Source organism: Hemicordylus capensis, chromosome 3 (assembly GCF_027244095.1).
Source record: "Hemicordylus capensis ecotype Gifberg chromosome 3, rHemCap1.1.pri, whole genome shotgun sequence".
In the NCBI taxonomy this organism is placed as follows: domain Eukaryota; kingdom Metazoa; phylum Chordata; class Lepidosauria; order Squamata; family Cordylidae; genus Hemicordylus; species Hemicordylus capensis.
In genome coordinates this window covers 27,036,332-27,058,982 of record NC_069659.1, presented here as the reverse complement: position 1 = coordinate 27,058,982, position 22,651 = coordinate 27,036,332, and the positions used below count along the sequence as shown (strand labels likewise).

The following is a 22,651-nucleotide window of genomic DNA, read 5'->3' as shown; positions in this document are numbered from 1 at the left end:
CTGTCTCCAGTGCTCTGAGTGTGAGCGTGTGTAGGCACCAGAGTTTTCATGTGGGTGCAATAAAGTCTGCATATTTCCAATGATGTGTGCTTGTTTTAAACCAAAAGGAAAAAATGATACTTAACTTATTTAAAACAAGTTGGCTTGGGCACAAGATCACCATATTAACAGAATAAATATGCATTTTGTTCTCCAAGAATTTTAAATAAAACCTTACCTTCTGGTTTAATAAAGCACTTGCTAGTTTTTGTACTTCTGAACTCAACAGCGAGGTACCTCTGATGACTTTACTGAGAGCAGCAAGAGACTGATGAACACTCTGGACTAAGCGAATGGCATTGAACTGCTCAAGAATAATGAAAGAAAGGATTGGAGATCCTTGCCGCTCAGAAGGAGGTGACACCTTCTGATGAATCAGATTGGAATTCTAAAGGAAAAAGAGATGTCATTCATCAACTAAGTGTCAGTGTCATTTAATAAAGCTCTTCAGACAAGACATAGCAAAGATACATAGCAATGCAACAAGCCATGGAACATATAGTTTCTGAGGCACCTGTTGTCTATATATGGATTCAGCCATCCTGGTGAACTACATTTCCCAGGCTCAGTGATGCCTGCGATGCTGCTACAGTATTGTTCTAGGCACCAGGGAGGAAGAGAGGCAGAAGAGCTTGGATTAAGATCCAAGTCAGAAAAGAACTTTGTGCATGCTTTGGAATGCCACTGAGCACTATGCAGAGGACAAGTTGCATCCCTGGATGGATAATTAGAAACTTTGGTGCCATCATGAGTTAAAATACAACATGCATTAGGAAGATGAGAAAGCTAAAATTTAAACAGACTATAATAAGAGAATTATACTGGATGAATCTGAAACCCATATTTTGGGAAAACATCTGAAGCTGTAGTTTAAATGCAGCTAATTAGTGCTTCCTCTTCAATAATCAATGTTCTTAAATTCTCACAACTCTGCAAATTGCTCAACTAAAGCCATTAGTGGGAAATTACTTCTGGCATAATTTTCTCAGGATCCTGATTTCTTTCAAAATCAAGCAGTAAAATCATATTACTTATAGATAATGAAAAAAGAATTAGACAGCCTAAATGTCTTCTACATAAACAGTAAGTTTAATAGCAATCAACATTCCTTTCTCGATACAGTTGCACAATAAGGTTTATTTATTTATTTAACAGATTTCTATACCACCCATTACAGAAGTCTCTAGACGGTTTACAACAACCAACCAAGAAATTTTAAAACAATTAAAACATATACAAAATTCAAATTAAAATAACTATCCATAAAAACTGCTAAATAGCTAAAAAGCTTGGCTGAAGAGATGTGTCTTGAGTTGTTTCCTAAAAGCCAACAGGGATGGAGCAACTCTAATCTCAGCAGGAAGTGCGTTCCACAGCTCTGGGGCAACTTCAGAGAAGCCTTGCCTTTGAGTCATCACCAGAGTGCTTTCCAGATTACCCCCTACAACAGTGTCACCATGTGTACGTTCAGTGTTCTTCCATACTGCCTGTGTTCTGACATCACAGTCTCTGTGCTGTCAGCAAGGTGCTGCTCACATTTCTGATGCCTTCTTTCGGGTTTTATCTTTGCATTACAGTACTACAAGGTTGTTAAAAAAAAAGAAAAGGCTGTATTTTCCCATTGTAGGAGTTTTGTGCAAGCTAGAAAAGACTGTTACCCCTGCTGGTGGCTTTGCACAACAACCCTTAATTTACGGTTCCAAGACGATCCTGCCAAGCCAAAGTAAACTACTGCTGAACAGCGTATAACCTGGAAAGCGCCCAGATGAGCTGGCGGCACCCTCAGGCAAACTTCCGCTGAAGATCTTAATAGGCGATGGGGTTCATAATCAAGAAGGCGTTCTCTTAAACACCTTGGGCCCAAGCCATTAAGGGCTTTATAGGTAATAACCAGCACTTTTTTTCAAGTCAAGTCACTCTGTATTTTGCCTGGAAACCTATTGGTAGCTTAGTGTAGTTCTTTTAAAACTGGAGTAATATGGTCTCTTCAGGACGACCCAGAGACCAATCTGGCAGCAGCATTCTGCACCAAGTTCATTTCTGGACTATGTAAAATGCAGCCCCATGCAGTGCATTGCAGTCACATTCAGATTGGCATATAATTGCCAAAGTCTGGCTTGTCAAAAAATTGCTCATGCAAGCTGCTCACTTGTGTGAGCACTGTAATGTGAGAATCATGAGCCAATGTGAGTGTTTTGAATGTACAGTGCTTTAGAGGATGTATTCAGATTTTCACTAAACTAAAAAGGGATGATTATGTTAAAAGACTCTCAGAACCTTTACATGCATACTCAAAGAAATTATGCTTTCGAGTATTAACCTATTCATCCAAGATATTCCAGTCTTTTCACAAATATAGCACAAGAGAAGAAGAGATAAAATTCCAGTGTCTAGAACTGGGATGTCTATACTAACATCTAAGTTCCTCTGTGTTTAAAGATAAGAAAAAGATTTAGGACCGCCCACTTTGCAAAAAACAAAAGTGAGCATGCTTATTGGCTCCTGCCTTATTAATATTAATATTTCAAAGGATCTGGGGCTTTTCATTTGAAGTTGGTACTACAGTTGCCCACCTCACAACTCTTAAAGCAGCAGCAGACTGCAGGCAAGAGCATCAGGGAACAGAGGCAGTAGGCACACAAAATGGAGGCAGAGGCAACATGGCTGACTGAGAAATTTAAGGTGAGCACTGCCCATTTTGCCCATAGATAAGATCTGCCCCGGCAGGTGCTATTTTTAATGTTGTGGAGGTAGAAACCCACAGTGATTCCTTTCCTTAATCACAATTTGGAGGCTGGCACTGCACTCTTGGTTCACTGGCTTCCCCATCTCTGCAGAAGGTTTTGTAGTAAGACCCCCCAAAATAGTTTTCATAAAGCCTCTCCCATTTCCTTCCTTTTTAACCTCAGTGCTGTTACTACTACCTCCCCTTGGTGTCGATCTTGTTGATAGACCCTGCCTGTTATCTAAGAGGAGGTACTTTCCCAGAAGTAAGGAGCTCCCCATTATGAAACCACTGGCAAAGATGGAATATTTTATCAATTCAAAGAATGGTCACTTTAAATGGAGATTATGGTGGCATCAAATGTTTCATACAAAGAGAGTATGACAAATACAGGACCAATTTTAATATTTGTTGCCTGCTCTAATGGTTGAAAGACAGAGGATTAGGCAGTAGATATATATTTAAATATCTGTGCATTTAAATGAATGAATGAATGAATGAATACCTTAATATTATTTATTCCATTTCAAACTGGCTTTAGGGCTGGCTATGGAGTTGAGACAGCCTTGGTCGGCCTGATGGATGACCTTTACCAGGGAATCGACAGAGGGAGTGTGACTCTGCTGGTTCTTCTGGATCTCTCGGCGGCATTCAATACCATCGACCATGGTATCCTTTTGGATCGTCTGGGGGAGTTGGGGATAGGGGGGCACTGTTTTGCAATGGTTCCGCTCCTATCTCTCGGGTAGATTCCAGATGGTGGAGCTTGGTGACAGTTGCTCCTCAAAACGGGAGCTGCTATATGGAGTCCCCCAGGGCTCCATTCTGTCACCAATGCTTTTTAATATCTACAGGTGAAACTCGGAAAATTAGAATATTGTGCAAAAGTCCATTAATTTCAGTAATGCAAATTAAAAGGTGAAACTGATATATGAGACAGACGCATTACATACAAAGCGAGATAAGTCAAGCCTTAATTTGTTATAATTGTGATGATCATGGCATACAGCTCATGAAAACCCCAAATCCACAATCCCAGAAAATTAGAATATTACATGGAACCAAGAAGACAAGGATTGTAGAATAGAACAATATCGGACCTCTGAAAAGTACACAGTGTACTGTGCTTGATTGGCCAGCAAACTTGCCTGACCTGACCCCATAGAGAATCTATGGGGCATTGCCAAGAGAAGGATGAGAGACATGAGACCAAACAATGCAGAAGAGCTGAAGGCCACTAATGAAGCATCCTGGTCTTCCATAACACCTCATCAGTGCCACAGGCTGATAGCATCCATGCCACGCCGCATTGAGGCAGTAATTGCTGCAAAAGGGGCCCAAACCAAGTACTGAATACATATGCATGCTTATACTTTTCAGAGGTCCGATACTGTTCTATTCCACAATCCTTGTCTTCTTGGTTCCATGTAATATTCTAATTTTCTGGGATTGTGGATTTGGGGTTTTCATGAGCTGTACGCCATGATCATCACAATTATAACAAATTAAGGCTTGACTTATCTCGCTTTGCATGTAATGCGTCTGTCTCATATATCAGTTTCACCTTTTAATTTGCATTACTGAAACTAATGGACTTTTGCACAATATTCTAATTTTCCGAGTTTCACCTGTACATGAAACCGCTGGGTGAGGTCATCAGGAGATTTGGTGCTGGGTGTTATCAGTATGCTGATGACACCCAAATCTACTTCTCCTTTTCATCTTCAGGAAATGGCACTCATTCTCTAAATGCCTGCCTATAGGCCGTAATGGGCTCGATGAAGGAGAACAAATTGAAGCTGAATCCAAGCAAGACGGAGGTGCTCATTGTGGGGGCTCAGAATCTGAGGGATGAGTTAGATCTCCCTGTGCTGGATGGGGTTACACTCCCTCAAAAGGAGCAGATGCGCAGCTTGGGAGTATTCCTGGACCCAGGCCTCACCCTGGTCTCTCAGGTGGAGGCCATGGCCAGGAGTGCTTTCTATTAGCTTTGGCGGATTCGACAGCTACACCCATTCCTTGGAGAGGATGACCTCAAAACAGTGGTGCATCGGCTGGTAACCTCCCGGCTCGACTACTGCAATGCGCTCTACGTGGGGCTGCCTTTATACGTAGTCTGGAAACTTCAGTTAGTTCAGAATGCGGCAGCCAGTCTCTGGGGCAACCCAGAGAGTTGGTCTCTGGGGCAACCCAGAGAGACCATACTATGCCTGTTTTGAAACAGCTACACTGGCTGCTGATATGTTTCCGGGCAAAATACAAAGTGCTGGTTATTACCTTTAAAGCCCTGAAAGGCTTAGGTCCGAGTTATCTAAGAGAGCGCCTTCTTTTACATGATCCCTACTGCACGTTATGATCATCTGAGGAGGTCCGTCTCCAGTTGCCACCGGTTTGTCTGGTGGCGACGCATAGGCGGGCCTTCTCTGTAGCTGCTCCTGGGCTGTGGAATGCACTCCTGGCAGAAATTCGTAATTTAAGATCCTTGCTGTCCTTCAGGAGAGCCCTTAAAACCTACCTATTTGGCCTGGCCTTCCAAGGTTTTAAATGATTAACTATATTAAATTGTTGCCCTGATTTTCAGGGCTTTTAGCTGTTTTATTGGTTTTATTGTGTTTTAATAGTTTGATTTTAATTGTTAATTTTTAAAAATTGTTTGTATCACGCTGTGAACCGCCCTGAGCCATTTTGGAAGGGCGGTATATAAATCTAATAAATAAATAAATAATATCAACCTTCTTCCTCTGCCCACTGTTCTGGGCAGACATCATGCTAATCCACTTACTACAGTCTGATCTTGTGTTGATAGTGGCCGACATGATATGCAATGTAACGCCAGCTGCCGCTGCTGTGACAGGCAGCCCTGGTAGAGTTGTACAAGCTCCCATTATTTCCAATGAAAGTAACAATGTGCAACTGCAGGCACATACTTTTAAGCAGTGGCACAACTGCCAACTTTGCAACACTGCTGGGGTGTCTGTCATGTGTGCAGCAGTGCTGGTGATGGGCAATGCTGGTGTTGCACAGAGCATTATGTTAGTCAGCAAGCAAAAGGTTAACACTTTTGTTAAAAAGGAAACAAAAAAAAAAGAACATGAGAACTGACTGGCACCAATATTCAATAAAAGGTCTCCACCCTCAAATTCCTATATCCAGTTGTTGACATTTAGTCAAGTGAGGAATCCAGATTGGGGGAGAGCTTAATTGTAGCTACAACATGTCCAGCCTGGTCTTCTAGCCTGGTCTTACCACTTCCAGTCTGGTCTTACCACTTGTGTACTGTAAATACAATGGTTTCTCTAGATTCTCTACTGGAAAGCTACAAAGGTGCTCTGGTCAAAAGAAAATTTCATTAGTTCAAATCTTCTGTTTAAGCTGGTATCAGCATCTTCACATTTAGTGTTATATGAGAAGGCTAACTAATAGCATGCTATATTATCTGAATAAGACAAGTATTGGTTAGTAGAAACAAGCTCTTCTCCCATTTTAATTGGGAATAGATTACATGTGTTTGATCTTAGGTAAGTATTGCATTAATGTAATCTAATTTGTTAAAAAAAATATTTTTATACTTCTTATTCTGGAGAAACAAGGTGACAAATGAACATACCACACTATTTCACAGTGGGCTAATTCTGGCTGTATGCATATGAAAGTAAAAATTTCATAAAATTTCATAAGTTTGAGCCAGGAGACTGGCTTGTTTAGAATGTTAATTAAATAAGCAGTATGAAGTTATCACATTTACTGTCAGGTTAAGCAGTGCCCATGGTTTCTCACCTGTCATTTCTGACCCAGAAGTTGCTTCACAAAATGCACTGACTGCTACAGTTGAAACTGTCTTTTGACATTTGAAACTGTCTTACACTGAGCCAGACTATTGGTCCATCTAGCTCACACTGTCTATGCTGACTAACAGAAGCTCTTCAGAGTTTCAGTCTGGGGTCCTTCCCAATCCTACTCTTTCCCAATCCTGCCTGAAGATGCCACTGATTGAACTTGGGGCCTTCTGCATGCAAAGCCTGAATTGGTCCTTTGTTTATATGGCTAGCTCACCACCAATGAATGTCAATTTTGTTCACAGTGGAAGCAGGAAAATGAAATTTACCATGAATTCCTATTCTCTGGGACTCTTAGTGGCTAGGCACCTCCTCTCAAGCAGTAGGCAGGGTAAACATTTTAAATTGGCTCCTCCCCAAGGGGTGCTGCTCTGACCTCTCAGACAGAACTGAAAAAGTAGAAGCAGCCCCTCAAACTCAACTCTAGGAAAACAAATACTATAGCATTATACAGCAAACAAGTTAAAAATTAACTGTAAAGTTCTAAGATAGGAGAAAACGGAGATAAGAGGACAAAGAGTTCTTAACCATGTGTGTAGTGGTCATCACATTTACCTAACATGCAAAGGGTTCCTTGGTCTGAAACCAGGCAGAAACAGATCCGTTTGGGGTGGAATGGGCCCATCACTCAGCAGAAGAGCATCTGTTTTGCATGCAGAAGGTCCAAGATACAACCCCTGGCATCTCCAGGTAAGGCTGGGAAAGACTCCTCCCTGAAATCTTGGAGAGTTACTGCCAGTCTATGACAATACTGAGCTAGATGGACCAGTGTACAAGGCAGCTTCCAAAGTACCTCGAGCATCCCAGTAGTCTCAAAATGTAAGACAGAAGCCTTACATCCAAGAATTCTGGTTCCTGAAAAAACCAGAGGTGGGTGGAATGCCAGAGAACAGGAAGTAAGGCATTAGCTTTTCTCCTGAGATTCCCAGAGGACATTTCAAAATGGCAAGACATATTAAAACACTACTATCTCAGGGTGCACTTCCAGGCAGACCTGTGTTTCACTGTAGAACTTTCTACAGCATCTTCCTCCTCAACACTGAATCTGCAAACCAAAACACAACAATTGTGTAATGTCTGTTAAAGGTATGCAGAGAGGCTCATGTGAGCACCCTATATTACCGTAATCCTCAAAGAGCAAATTATGTCGAAACCATGCATGTGGCTATAGGGATGTGCACAAACTGAGGTTTGTGCACTGGTTCGGCGTCGAACTGGTTCAGCCAAGGTCCAAAGGAACCACGGAGAGGGGAGTGAGGAGAAGGATCTTTTTAAAACAGGAGAAAGGTCTCTGATGCTGCATGCAGCTTCCTGCTGCAGCGGCACTTGCCCCAAGAACTACATATAGCGCCAGTGTGCACATGGCATCCGTGCATATGTGGGTGCCATTTGTGTAGTCAGGAACACCATGCTGACCATGCAAATGGTGCCCACACATGCGTAGATGCCATGTGTGAACTGATGCCACGCATGGGTTCTTGGGACAAGTGTGGCCACATCAGGAAGCTGCATGAGGCTGTGGAAAGTAGGTAAGGACCTGCTCTCCTTTTTAAAAACATCCCCTCCCCATGATGCTAAATGGGTTTGGAGTCGAACCAGTGCACAAATACTGGTTCCCTACGTGGCTGCTTCCTGAAAACAATGGGCCAAGACCCGATGATGGCCACCTCCCCAAACTCCAATCAGCCAAGATAATGCAAGCTCTGAGACAATAGGAGAGAGCAACTTCTAAAACCCTCTTATCTAGAGAACATTTAGTCATGGACTCAAAGAGCCTTAAGGTCTGTGAGGTTAGTCTTTGTGAAACTATTTTTCCAAATATTTACCAGCAAACTGGAGAATGTTAACTAATAAACTACCGATACAAATTTCTGCGTCAAAGTCAGTCATGTGCACATTTCAGGTTTACAGAGGTTCTGCTAGTTTTCCCAGTGAAATACATATTCTAATGAAATACTGAGAGACACTAAACAGAACTATTAAAATTCTTTTCAAGTCTGTACAATTTCCTCTCTCAAGAATGATCACTAAAATATTTCAATAGCAAATTAATTATATTTTTGCAAGCGCAAAAAGGATGTCATAAAGTATTGCATTTGCGTTGATTAGTATTCTAAAAAAGGAGACTTCTCGCTGAGTAAACTTTAATTTGAAATGGCCATCAAAAAGAAATGTTTCCACAGCTAATCAGTTAATGATATATTTTTTTAAGGTGCAGCGCCTAATTATTCAGATTAAAAATTAAATATAACTCAACCAAATGTATTTTGGAAAAGGTGTCTATGTTAAAATATCCATAATTATTCAGATATACAAGTAATAATCTGAGCAGTTTATTCTACCAGGAAAATATGATTTCTCTAACTGGCTCTGTGAAAACATTTTCACAATTGATGAAAAAAATAGACACCAGTAAAGGCAATCCATGTGCAGAAGCAAGTAAGGTAAAGTGTGCCGTCAAGTTGATTCTGACTCCTGGAGCCCATAGAGCCCTGTGGTTTTCTTTGGTAGAATACAGGAGGGGTTTATGATTGCCTCCTCCCGCACAGTCTGAGATGATGCCTTTCAGCATCTTCCTATATTGCTGCTGCCCAATATAGTACCAGCGGGGATTCAAACCGAAAACCTTCTGCTTATTATTTATTTATTATTTATTTATTAGATTTCTATACTGCCCTTCCAAAAGTGGCTCAAGGCCAAAATGCCCTTCCAAAAATGGCTCAAGAGAAATAGTCAAGCATCTCCCCACTTCGCCACTTAAGGTGACACAGAATCAAGTAACTGCATGCAAATCATTCCTTAGGATGGGACTCTTTGTACAGAAAATGGGGCTGTGAAGAGTAAAAACTACACATAGTTTCTAGGACTCTTTGTGTGTGTAAAAGGAATCTTTCTGAAGCAGATCAGTGTACACATCCCCTAACAAATGGTTGACATGGTCTGTTTTGACAGTGTCAATCATCTGTTTGCAAGGTGGGAGACTGAAACTAATCCTTTCTCCATCTCCAGCATAGTATAGATACTGTCCAAGCATCAACTATCTGTCATGTGCATCACCTTGCTGGATTAGGGCACTTTCAAAACATCTTTAGGGAATCTCCCAACTGTTTTCTTTAGGAGAAGGAGCCATTAGGAAGTTACTAGAGCTGCACCATGAATTTCAACAAGCAAGAAGCACAGAAACTGAGTGGCTCTTTTTTTTTTTGGTTGGGGGTGGGGTCCAAGTCCTAAACATCAATTAGAGCTTAAGGTGAAGTCCCAAAGGATGATTATAAACAAAACAAAACTCCAGAAAACTGTCTAATCCCAAGCCTAGGGATTGCAGAACTCTCTTGCTCCCAAGCCTCTGGAATTTCCCTAAATTGTGACTGGTGGACTGAGCTCATAGATCGCACAATTCTCAGAAACCTTAAATGTCACCCTTTGTGGGCTTTTGCACAACTACTTTTAATGGTCAGGACTTTTGGGGAAAATAGAACAAGTGAAACAAAAATTAAACAGATCATTTTGGCTCAGCTCTAGTTGTTACACACATTTGCATGTAATGTGTTGTTCAGCCAGTGGTTGCTGAGGCGAAAGGCCACACGTACTGATAGCTAGCTGCAGAAGCCTATTGCAAAGTGGATTTGAAAATCAGTCTACAGGCATAGAATTCAGGCCAAATCTGGCTTTTGGTAAGTCAAATCTACAAATGCTTGAAACAATGTCTATGGAGGTGTGCAAAAAATTGAATTCAAGCAGAGGCACTCTAATCCCCGGACCTTGGGGCTTCGGTCCGTGTCCTTCAAAGTCCGGGGGCGGGGGCGGCTCCAAATGGCTGGGGGGCTTCCAGCAGCCACCCCATGCCCACCCCGCTTTACTGAATCTCCATTTTTTAAAAAAAATTACAGCCACTGCACAGCTGAGGGGTGGCTGCTGGGGTGTGAGTGGAGCAGTCCTTCTCCCCCTCAGTGGTGGTCAGAGCAACACTGGGCCTGTCCGTTTGGCCCAGTGTCACTTCCTAACTGCAAAGCGCACCTGCACAGTTGAGAGAGATCATTGCAAGCCCGTGCGCCAACATTACCTAGGTGCGCCCCAAAGATCAAGCAGAACATGTACAGTATGTGGATATAGATCCTCATGGCAGTCTAGCCAAAAGTAGATATGGCTGGAAGCAAGCACTAACAGGTTTTCCCCTTTTGCTTTTTTATTTGTATATGCTGCTGTTTATTATTTATTAATTAAAAATATCTTGTGCACTGCCTCCTCCGAAGACTCTAGACAGTGAACAATAAAAATAACTAAAAATAATAATAATTAAAGGGCAAAAGCCTGGCAAAAAAGTAGGCCTTAAGAAGGGCCTTAGAAAGCACTAAGGAGGGGGAGGGGTGGCCACAGAGAAGGCCCTCCGATGGGCCCAGGCACCACACACTAAACCAGGGCCAGGGACACTAAGAGGACCTCACAAGACGGGATACAACTGGCACTGTTCCATGAAAAGTTTCTCAAAGCAGTGGCAGTCAGGGGCTAAACAGAATGTGAGATCAGGGTTAACTTTCATATTGGAAAGAAGAAGTGTCAAAAGATTTGTACTTGCAGAAAAGGTTCAAGATACTGTTGGTTAAGCTGTTTGAAGTTTTTTTTTAAAAAAAAACCCTTAAGGGTTATAGTCTTCCCTAGAGCCCCCATGACTTACCTAAGTCCCCCTAAGTCTTCCCTAGAGCTCCCATTACTTCCAAATGTGGTTGTTAATGAAAAGTAGTATATAAACAACTCAAATAAATAAACAAGACTAACAAAACCTCCAACTTCTCCTTCCTCTTTAGTACTCCAGATACTGTTCAAATATGAAAGATCTTCAGGAAACACATTTAATAACCGAGCATACCATATAAATCAAGCCAAGTGTATGTAAAATAGTGTACATTGCATAACCTATGCTAATCATATGTTGGCAAAGAACTATAGATGCTGTGATCTTTCTTCAGTATGTACTGCTGATATTCATTTCCCACACCCTTATTTAAGAAAGAGATCACACGGAAAACTGCACCCCATTGACATGAATACAACTTGGGGGGGGGGAGAAAGGAAGAGCAAGAAGCCTCATGCCCTCCTGCTCCCCACCTCTCACGTTGCTTTGTAAGACTTTGGTATATTTATTGACTGCTCCTCAGACAGCATCACACTTCTCAAGCCAACATTTGCCCCACCTCCCTGCCCTATATCCTTGATCTAAGGCCTATCCTGGTCTCCCCTTCTGGGGGCCATGGGGGAATCCTCCCCCCAGTGATGATTGGCCTTAAGTCCAGATTTTGACCACATTGGTCCAAGGTTTCAATTTAATTGGCTGTTTGGGTGCTGGACGCTGGGGAGCGGACTAGGGGTTTTGAATTTTGAAGGAGAACTGTTCTACAAATGTCGGTGACCATCTTTGTTAAATAGGAATTATACTGTTTCAGAAAAGGAGGGAGATAATTCAGTTATCAGTCATGGCCCAGGCCTATGGGGTGTGGGGCTGGGGACAGGCTTTGCTTGTATTCCTTAAATGGCCTTACACCTTGGCCCTCTTACCCGTCATGGCAGTGCAGTTAGTGGCCCTGCTGGATAGGAGTGACAATTGCACTACTTTAGGTTCCTGAGGCTCTGCTCTCCAGCTTTCTTTGGCACATCAGATGCCTGCTTTATGATAATTTGGTGTTCTTAATTATGCAATACACTTTGGGCAGGTTATTAGCTGCTCCCTTTTACCATACTTCTGTGTCTGGCCTCCTCATTCTCTCCATGCAATTATATAAAAAGACTGTGAGCATTCTGAAATATACCAAGGAGTACCAGAGCAATAACGCAGGGAAAAATATTCAAAGCTAAATTACATATAATGGATTAATTAGAGCAATATTTGAACAGGCATGGCTTACTGAATTGAAGAGCCACATGGAAAACGGAACAAGAGGTAAACCAATCACCTCTTGTTTCTTACCCAACCTTCTCTTATTGTGGACATACTGATACCTCTACTAGATGCCTGCCTTTAATAAATGTTTTACAAAATGTCTGTACGTTTCTCTTCTGCGCCCTCCTGCACATGCCTTTGGTGGAAACAATGTTGATGTCTCCCCAGGAGCTTTAATACTGTGATTTTAATGCACTGAAATTTTACACTGAATACTGGATGAAGGGCAGATTTTTTACCACTCTAAGTATCCTTTAGCCCAGAGCTAATTGTAGTCAGCTGCACAGGAAGTGATAGTTTTGATATGGAAGAAAAATAAAATGTTATTATAACAGATTCAAATGTTTGCATTTTACTAAAATAATGTTTATAGGGAATGCCTCTGTCTTCAAGATACATTCTGAATTTACACATCTAGCTTAGACTGTTATTTTAAAGGTAAAGCTGACATCTTTCCCAACAATTGTGCTTCTTACCTGATTAAGCTTCTTCCAAAGGTTGAGGACTGGAGAAAGCTCGTTAGACCAGATCTCTCTGTCAAATTTGCAGCCAGCGGTAACAGATCTACTCAAGATCCGCAGCTGTGAAATTACCTAAAAGATTAAAAGATTAAAGAAGATAATATTCAGATAATTATTCTATCTATCTATCTGTACACCGCCCCAAAATTCCGTCTCTGGGCGGTTAACAATAGTATAAAACAAGTTAAAAACACATACAAAAACTTTAAACAATTTAACAATTTAAAATAAACTAGAGATTAAAACCTAAAAATTTCAAAAAGCTGAGAAAGCTTGGGCAAAAAGATGGTTTTTCAGGTGTTTATAAAAAATTACCAGAGATGGGGAAGATCGTAACTCAGCAGGGAGCACATTCTACAATCTTGGGGCAGCGACCAAGAAGGCCTGTCTCTGTGTAGCCACCAAACAAATTGGCTTATGTGCGTTAACACTCAGATAATTCTCTCATAGGGTTATGGTCAGTGTTTCCTCTAATTTTTTTTCACCTATGTGTGGAATGAGTTTTGTTCTGGTTGGCAGTATCAAGGCAGTGTGTGCATACATGCATTCAAGGTGAGAATGTTCTAAAGAAGGTCTTCTGCTGGCAGTTATGAATCATTGCAGAGTAGTACAAATCACTTACAGGTACTATTTTCTCTCATTATGCTAGTGCAATCATAATAATCTGGATCCTGCCCAATGATTTTAGGGCAGAAATTTAAGTGAAATACAGAGGCGAAGCGAGGGAGAGGGGCCCGTGTCCGTGCGGCAAACCCTCAGAGTGAGGGAGACAGGGAGGGGTGGAGCTTGATGGCCCTGGGTTCTTTGAACCCATTCACTTAATTATAGCTACAACCCTGGTGAAATAATTGATCTAAATAATGGTTGCATCTAGATTTTTAAAAATACTAATGATGCCAGAGATTTTCGCTTCTAAATCCTTGTGATTGAATGTTCTTTTCATCATTAGCGCTCTTTCCCACAAAATGCAATAAATATCTCCTATACTGAGCTACCACAACAGCTTGCTTATTTTCTGTTTACATGTTGTTTAAGATGGCTTCTTCTTCTAAGGGCTTCAAATCAAATTCTAATACCTGTTTTCCTTGGCCTCAAAGAACTTCTGCAATAAATATACATGAATAGAGTTGAACTATTTAGTTGTTAAGCAACCAGCATTATACACTTTAAGTTCACTTGTTACTGCATTTGTGATTGATTTTCTAATCTTGGAAAGATGTGTGATGATGCAGTGTTTCAATTTCTTTGTTTGTCTGATAAATTAGGTGCTGTTGTTTGGTTCAGCAAAAGCAAATTAAAATAATTTATCAGCCTTGCTAGAACATGAAACCCCACTAGTTGGTAGTCTGGGGAAGTATTATTTTAACTTTTATAATTGTTGCTATCGATTAATTTGCAAAACATTGTGGAAAATAAACAGAACTCCAAAAGAACATATACAAAAATCCCCCACACACCTCAAGATTGCCTTTCTCAAATTGGACACGAGAGATTTGAATGTTAATGTAAAATGTATCACTTAACTTACTAGAAGTTTTGTTCCCTCACAAATTCAAAAACAAAGCTTGTGTTTGCTGATTTATCTAAACCATTAGTATAGGACAAAGACTTTAGAATTAGATGTCCCTCCTCCATTCCTTCCAAAATATCTGTTTTTATTAAAAAAATTTATATCCTACCTCTCTGAACAAGCAACTCAGAGGTAGTTACAAAAGTCAGTTAAAATTAAAACAATAAAACAACCACACAAGAAAAATTCGATAAAATGTAGAACATGCACAACAGCAAAATAAGGAAACACAACATAACCTTACTAAATCAGTCAGACTTGAAAGCCTTTTTGAAAAGGCAGGTTTTGGAGAGGTGTCTGAAGATATAAAAAAGTGTTGCTTTTAGTAGATACCTGACAAACATCAGTCACTGGTAGAATACAAAGAAGTTGGCACATATGAGAAAGAGAGGTCTTTCAGATATCCAGGTCACATGCTTTAAAGGAAAGAACCTGCACCCTGAATTGAGCTCAAAACCAAACTGGCAGCCAATGCAACTGAAACAGTAGCAGGATGATATGCCTGCTCACATCCAATCCCAACACTAACTCTCTTCAGACGTTATAAATGTTGTGGATGCTGTAATGAGTACAGTATTGCAATAGGGCACCCTGAAGCCCCACTCCTGTACAGACATGCTCAGAAGCCTGGCCTTCCTGATGTCCACTCAGGCACAATGTCCACAGTTTTTATAATGTCCAAAGAGGGGTACTTTGGCTACCATGTCTTGCATGAGCTCAAGCATCTGTATGCTTTTCAAGGCCAGCTCTGTGTATTAGTGCAGCCATTATTCAGAAGATATATATATATAGGAGTGGTACTACCATAAATGCTACAAAATGAAATACCACTACATAAACATGATATAAACTATTTATATAACAAAAAATACAAGTCTCCACAATGTGAATGATATATTCCCAAAACAAAATAAATATATATTACATATCTATAATACGGTAAATATATATAATATGGTAAAGTGTGCTGTCAAGTCAGTTTCGACTCCTGGTGCCCACAGAGCCCTGTGGTTTTCTTTGGTAGAATACAAGAGGGGTTTACCCTTGCCTCCTCCCACACAGTCTGAGATGATGCCTTTCAGCATCTTCTTATATTGCTGCTGCCCAATAAAGTACCAGCAGGGATTTGAACTGGCCACCTTCTGCTTGTTAGTCAAGCATTTCCCTCCAGCACACTAGGCCTTTCAAAATAAAATACCAAACTTAAATATGCTGAAAATGTTAAACCCTTGTGAATTTCAGGCCAAGAGGGAGTCTGTTACATGTAAATATATTCCAGGCTGCTATCAACATTCACAAACAGTGAGCATATACCTGTAACATTTCATTTCATTTCACCAAAGAACGGAATGCCTTCTTAGTATCAAACAATTTGGAACAAAATGTGATGCAGAACTATCTTGGAATTGAACATGACCGGCTATTAACAATGTCTTATTCAGAGAAAGTGAAGTTTACAGAAAGCTACTGATCTGGAACAATAAGACAAATTCTCAGGTAAGTTATTGAATGATTATGTAAATATGCATCGGCTGATCAATGTATTCCTGTGAAAATACATTGGCTGTCAAAAAAGAGGTATTAATGGTCACTGAACTCTGAACTGTGGATAACCTCTGTCTATTTTCCATTGTGGAAGGCAAACAGGCTATAAACTTCCTACCAAAAAAATAAATAAATCTAATTTGCACAACTGTGATTTGGCCAGGGCCAGCCCACCAGTGAGGACCAGTGAGGCAGCTGCTAAAGGCCGCAAACTGGACAGGGCAAGGGTTGAGTCCCACCACTGGCTCACCAAGCCTTGTCCTACCTAACCTGCTACTGGCAGTGGACTCATACTTCCTCATGCACACTGGGGGAGTTGGTGGCACATGGGTGAAGCTTGGGTGAGGCTTGAGGCCAGGCCTGGAGTCGATGCATAAGGGAAAGAAAGTTCCATAGCTGGGGAGGTTGAGGAAGCCAAGAAATGGGCATTGGGAATCTCTTTGTTGGAAGTTCTAATGCCACAATTCTTTGTAATAACATAGATGGCATAAATTATCTAGGCTTCTGGATGGGCTCTGTTGTCAGGAGACATCAATGTCAACTGTGATGTTTTTGCTGCCAAGTCATAAGGGATGAATTCAATATAATGTATCTCATTCATTAAGGAAACACGAATTCAAAAAGTTTTGTTACATTAATTTAAAAAATACAGAGAGGCTATTCTCATGACATGAACTGCCTGGGGTAACTCAGGTAGCTCCTGTCATCTGGAACACCGGGGGCGGAGGGCTCCTGGCACTCCAGATGACACGAGCTATCTGATGACACGAGTTACCTGCTCCACCTGAGGGTAGCCCTGTTCTTCTACCTGGCATTTTACCAAGGTAGAATGAACAGTGGGTTCATTGAGCCTCAGCAGGTGATAGTCTGGGTGATTGCTGCTGGGTAGAAGGCTGCTCCCGGCCCACAGCCAGTTTGGGCAGAGAGCTGGGGCGGAGGGGGGAGTGGAGTGGCCACATCGAGTGCAGCAGCTGCTCTAACAAGAGCAGCCGTGGCACTGCTGGCATGGGACACTCTGGGACGCAGGAGGACTTCCAGCTTTGGCCACTTGTGTGGGGGCATGGTGCAGTGGAGGCAAAAAAAGCTGTTGTTCATCTGCTAGGGAAGGTAGGAAAGCTCCTACCTTCCCCCCAGCCCTCCCAAGCAGTGGCATGAGGTCATGTGAATGACCTCACTGTCTGATGTCTGACTAATCCTGCAGTAGTATAATGAACAAAGATGCATGCATGCAAGACCACACAGCTGAGTGGATGCTCAAAATTGCTCTGAGTACAAAAGCAACTATTTAAGAAGCACTGCACTTGCACTAGGACATGGGATAGTGAATAGCTTTGCATATTTCCCTGCAACATAAATGGACTGAGCTAGAGGTTTCAAGGCAGGAGACATGTCATAGGTTGGGCAACACTAGTCTGGAGTGCAAGCTTCTAATTTAGCAAAACTAGCTAACAGAACCTTTTGGGTGCAACATGTTTGTAGTGTTAATCTGGATGTCAGCCATGTTTAACCACAGTGCTCCAAATGGTCAATCTGCTTGAAGATAGGAACCTAAATGCAGTCTGTCCCTAAAAAATCAAGCCAACAATTCATTTTTATACAAATTGAAATGGCAGTTTATGACTGAGGTTCTTGCAGCCTAAAGGACAAGGAGTTACTAAAATAAATAAATAAATATTACATTTTATATCATGCTCTTCCTCCAAGGAGCCCAGAGCAGTGTACTACATACTTAAGTTTCTCCTCACAACAACCCTGTGAAGTAGGTTAGGCTGAGAGAGAAGTGACTGGCCCAGAGTCACCCAGCTAGTTTCATGGCTGAATGGGGATTTGAACTCGGGTCTCCCCGGTCCTAGTCCAGCACTCTAGCCACTACACCACGCTGGCTCCAAATTACTAAAAGAGAAGCTTTAGCAGATTATGCAAGAGAACATTCCATGTACAAAACACATAAGGCAATGAGCTAGAGCTTTCTTTACATACCAGGATTAAACAGAACCAACTTATCAGTTTTCTTTCTTTCTTTCATACCTTCTTCTGAAGCTCTACTGATAAACCAAAAGTTACCGAGAAGGATTATTTCTAAAGGGTTGCCTCTGACATAAATTGGAAATTACTTCATCATCTCAGGAAGGTAACGAGACTCACAAGTAGGGGCAGAAATGTTCACTCTTGTGGGTAATTGCTTTTAGTTATGACTACTAAATACGTTCCAAGAAATAAATAATGTTCTGGGGTATTGGGCACATAATTTCAGTTAAAACTATTACTGAAGTATTAATTATGCTGCCATCTCCAGTTTGTACTATTAATATTTTCAGAATGACATGTAAGGCTTAATTCTCTGCTGTGCCAAAAGGCTGTGGTAGCTGCCAGGAATCAACTTCTCCTGCTCTGCCGTACATGGATGTAAATTAGAGCTGCTGGCAGTTTGATCAGATCTAATGCTTACAGGAAATAGCTTTTGCTTGATTGTGCCAAGCCCCCACTCGAAAGTGTGAGAGCCCCTCTTCTCTACTAACCACCATCAAGGCACTCCAGTTCCTCCTTAGTGTAATGCTCCTTCCCTCTTTTCCTATGAGTAATGTATTTTATGTCTGTGAAAACTGGGCAAAGCACTCCAACTCCTGCTGTGTCCAGCAGCCTTCCCAAGTGCCACCAATACTGGAGAGCCTGTGGCTTATCCTTTAGAGCCCATGATACACCTGCTGAACCTTGGAATTTTGAAGAGCCATTCCCTGCTGAGAGGAGAGGCAAGCTGGTAGTCTGTGAAGCAGAGATACACTGAGGGGTTGCGGTGACCAGAACAACTAAGTCAGCATTAAGAAAATGAGCGACTTCACTATGTTACTCAGAACTTGATATTTTTCATTTTTTTTACATTTATGTCTACATTTATATTCTTCTCTTAAGAACATAAGAACAGCTCTGCTGGATCAGGCCCAAGGCCCATCTAGTCCAGCATCCTGTTCGCACAGTGGCCCACCAAATGCCACTGGGAGCCTATAGGCAAGAGCTGAGAGCATGCCCTCTCTCCTGCTGTTACATCGCTGCAACTGGTTCTCAGAAGCATCCTGCCTTGGAGGCTGGAGGTGGCCTCTAGCCCTCCAACTAGTAGCCAATGATAGACCTCTCCTCCATGAAGTTATCCAAACTCTTCTTCAAGTCATCCAGGTTGTTGGCTGTCACCACGTCTTGTGGCAGAGAATTACACAAGTTGATTATGCGTTTTGTGAAAAAATACTTCCGTTTCCTGATCCTAAATTTCCTGGCAATCAGTTTCATGGGATGAACCATGGTTCTAGTTTTATGTGAGAAGGAGAAGAATTTTTCTCTATCCACTTTCTCTCTATCCACATCATGTATGATTTTATAGACCTCTATCATGTCTCCCCGCAGTAATCTTTTTTCTAAACTAAAATGGCCCAGGTGTTGTATTATTATTATTTAACATTTATATCCCGCTTTTCCTCCAAGGAGCCCAGAGCGGTGTACTACATACTTCAGCTTCTCTTTCACAACAACCCTGTGAAGTAGGTTAGGCTGAAAGAGAAGTGACTGGCCCAGAGTCACCCAGCTAGTTTCATGGCTGAATGGGGATTTGAACTCAGATCTCCCCAGTCCTAGTCCAGCACTCTAACTACTACGCCACGCTGGCTCTTGTAGCCTTGCCTCATAAGAAAGGTGCTCTAGGCCCCTGATCATCTTGGCTGCCCTCTTCTGCACCTTTTCTGTTCTACGTGCCCTTTTTTAGATGGGTTGACCAGAACTGTATGCAGTATTCGAGGTGTGGCCGCACCATAGATTTGTATATGGGCATTATAATATTAGCAGTATTGTTTTCAATCTCCTTCCTAATGATACCTAGCATGGAACTGGCCTTTTTCACAGCTGCTGCACATTGAGTCGACACTTTCAACAAGCTGTCCACCATGACCCCAAGATCCCTCTCCTGGTCAGTCACCGACAGCTCAGATCCCATCAGCGTTTACTTGAAGTTGGGGTTTTTCATCCCAATGTACATCACTTTACACTTGCCAACATTGAACCGCATTTGCTATTTTGTCACCCACTCACCCAGTTTGGAGAGATCCTTTTGGATCATCTCCTGTTACTTCTATCTGACTCAGTTCTTTAGCCTCAATCCCTAAAAAGCCTGGTTCAGGAACAGGTATATGCTCAGTATCCTCTGCCATGAAGATGGACGCAAAGAACTCCTTTAGTTTCTCTGCAACCTCCATGTCCTATTTAATAATCTCTTTCACTCCCTCATTGTCTAATGGTCCAACCTCCTCCCTGGCAGGTTTCCTGCACCTGATGTATTTAAAGAAGTTTTTGTTATTCCCTTGATGCTTTTAGCTAAATGTTCCTCGAACTCTCTTTTCGCCTCCCTTATTGTCACCTTGCATTTCTTTTGTCAGAGTTTGTATTCCTTTCTGTTCTCTTCATTTGGACAGGCCTTCCAGTTTCGGAAAGAAGTCTTCTTCCCTTTTATGGCTTCTTGGATGGTACGTGTTAGCCATGCTGGCATCCTCCTGGACTTAGTGGTACCTTTCCTCCTTTTGGGTATACATTCTAACTGGGCTTGTAGTATTGTGGTTTTGAGTAAACTCCATGCATTCTGGAGCAAAGTGACTCTCCTGATTTTCCCTTTTAGCTTTCTTTTCACCATACTCCTCATTTTGGAGAAATTTCCTCTTCTGAAATTCAAAGTGTCTGTGTTAGACTTCCTTGGTGATTCTCTCCCCACACGTATGCTGAATTGGATCGCACTATGGCCACTGTTCCCTAAGGGGTCGATGACACTGATATCATGCACCTGATCCTGGGTGCCACTCAGGATTAAGTCCAAGGTCGCCTTCTCTCTGGTTGGTTCCAAGACCAACTGTTCTAGGGAACAGTCATTCAGCGTATCTAGAAATTTTACCTCTTTGTCATTACCTGACTGTGAATTTACCCAGTCTATGTGTGGGTAATTGAAGTCACCCATTATTACTGCCCTGCCTCTCCTTGACGCCTCCCTGATTTCCTCCTGCAACTCCCGGTCAGTGTCAGCGTTTTGATCCAGAGGGCAATAGCACGTCCCCAACAGCACATTTCCTTTCAGGCCTTATATTGTCACCCACAGGGTTTTTGTGGAGGACTCAGGTCCAACTAGGTTTCCTACCTTGTTAGATTCTATCCCTTCTTTAACATACAGTGCTACTCCACCTCCAAGGCTCCCCTCCCTGTCCTTCCTATAGAGTTTATATCCAGGGATAACAGTGGTGTATGCTATCTTTCTTTGGACTCTTTGACCAGCTGGCACAGCCTTCTGTCTGCTCTTTATGAGGTTTTGCCTCTGTCCCCTTCTGTTTTATCTGTATCTTTTGCACCTTCGCACTTTAAAGGATGTCATTTGCCTAACCGGATACTGCCAAGCTCGTTGGCTTCCCTAACCGGGATAGGGCTGCTCATGTACATAGCCTTAATGTAGGATGAAAAATAGATGATAAAAAAATATGACAAATGTTAAAATTAAGTTTTGTAGAGCTTCTGCAGGATGTGTTCAAAAACCCCTTTGCACATCTTACAACATATAAAACCTATAATAAAAAATCTTTATTTTCTTCTGTAAAATAACCACTACCCTCTTTCCTATCTGCACATCAGGAAAATAACAAGGCAAGTACTCTACTGCCATCTACCAGATTTAGCTACAGAATAATGTAATATAAAAATTATATTTCTTTCATTCTTATCAACTGTACTTGAAACTGTATTATCTCTTTCTTTTGTTAACCTCAACAGGCAGTTTTCAGAATAGCTACTAATGCCATGGTAGTATTAATTTATCATAGTTAGTAGTCTAACAAACTACTGATGCCCCAGTGTACGTGTGTGTTAAAGCACCCTGGTTCCCGCTCACTAAGTCAAGGCCACAGCTCAGTTTACAGAGTATTTATGGGAACGGGAAGGTTATCTGCACTTTGCCCCCCTTTCTCCTTTAAGTACTGCAGCAGTTCCGTACCCCAGGTTTAAGAGTCAATCCCTGTTTCTTTGTGCATGCTATCCCTCTGCAGCCTCTGTGTTACTCTTATCAGCAGCCCGGCATGTAAATAGCCCTCCACAGCCAGGGCAAGTGTCATGAGAGGCTGAGATCCCGCCACATGAGATCCCAAGCTCTTGAGAGACAGTGAGCTAGCCCACCTCTTCTTGGCTCTCACCATCCCTACTCCACTCCTGCCTAGCCGTCATGAGCTTGCTGCCACTTCCAGGTCACATGGGCACGGCCTAGGGTCGGCTGCAGAGGCCTGATCTTTCCCCATGATTCAGCATGTCCTCAATTTAATCCATGGATCTTCAATCATGTATGAACTAGCATCGACTTCTTATATATAAAAACTGACTTCCAGTATGCCCAAGAATAAGTGCTATGCTCACTAACAAGTAAATGCTAGACCTAGAAGTTTAAGGACACACCTACAGAGGCAAAAACAGCAC

General features: G+C 41.9%; 1 protein-coding gene across 3 annotated transcripts in view; it reads right to left on the bottom strand.

Annotated features, from left to right (window-relative positions):
* Positions 1–22,651, bottom strand: part of DYNC2H1 (dynein cytoplasmic 2 heavy chain 1) — a 352,996-nt gene that overhangs the window by 28,444 nt on the left and 301,901 nt on the right. For all 3 annotated transcript variants that reach the window (XM_053308090.1, XM_053308091.1, XM_053308092.1), the window contains 2 exons: positions 13,012–13,128; positions 218–427 (listed from right to left, as the gene is read on the bottom strand). In XM_053308090.1, the coding sequence (XP_053164065.1) occupies positions 218–427; positions 13,012–13,128 (327 nt within the window). The remainder of the gene's footprint in view (positions 1–217; positions 428–13,011; positions 13,129–22,651) is intronic.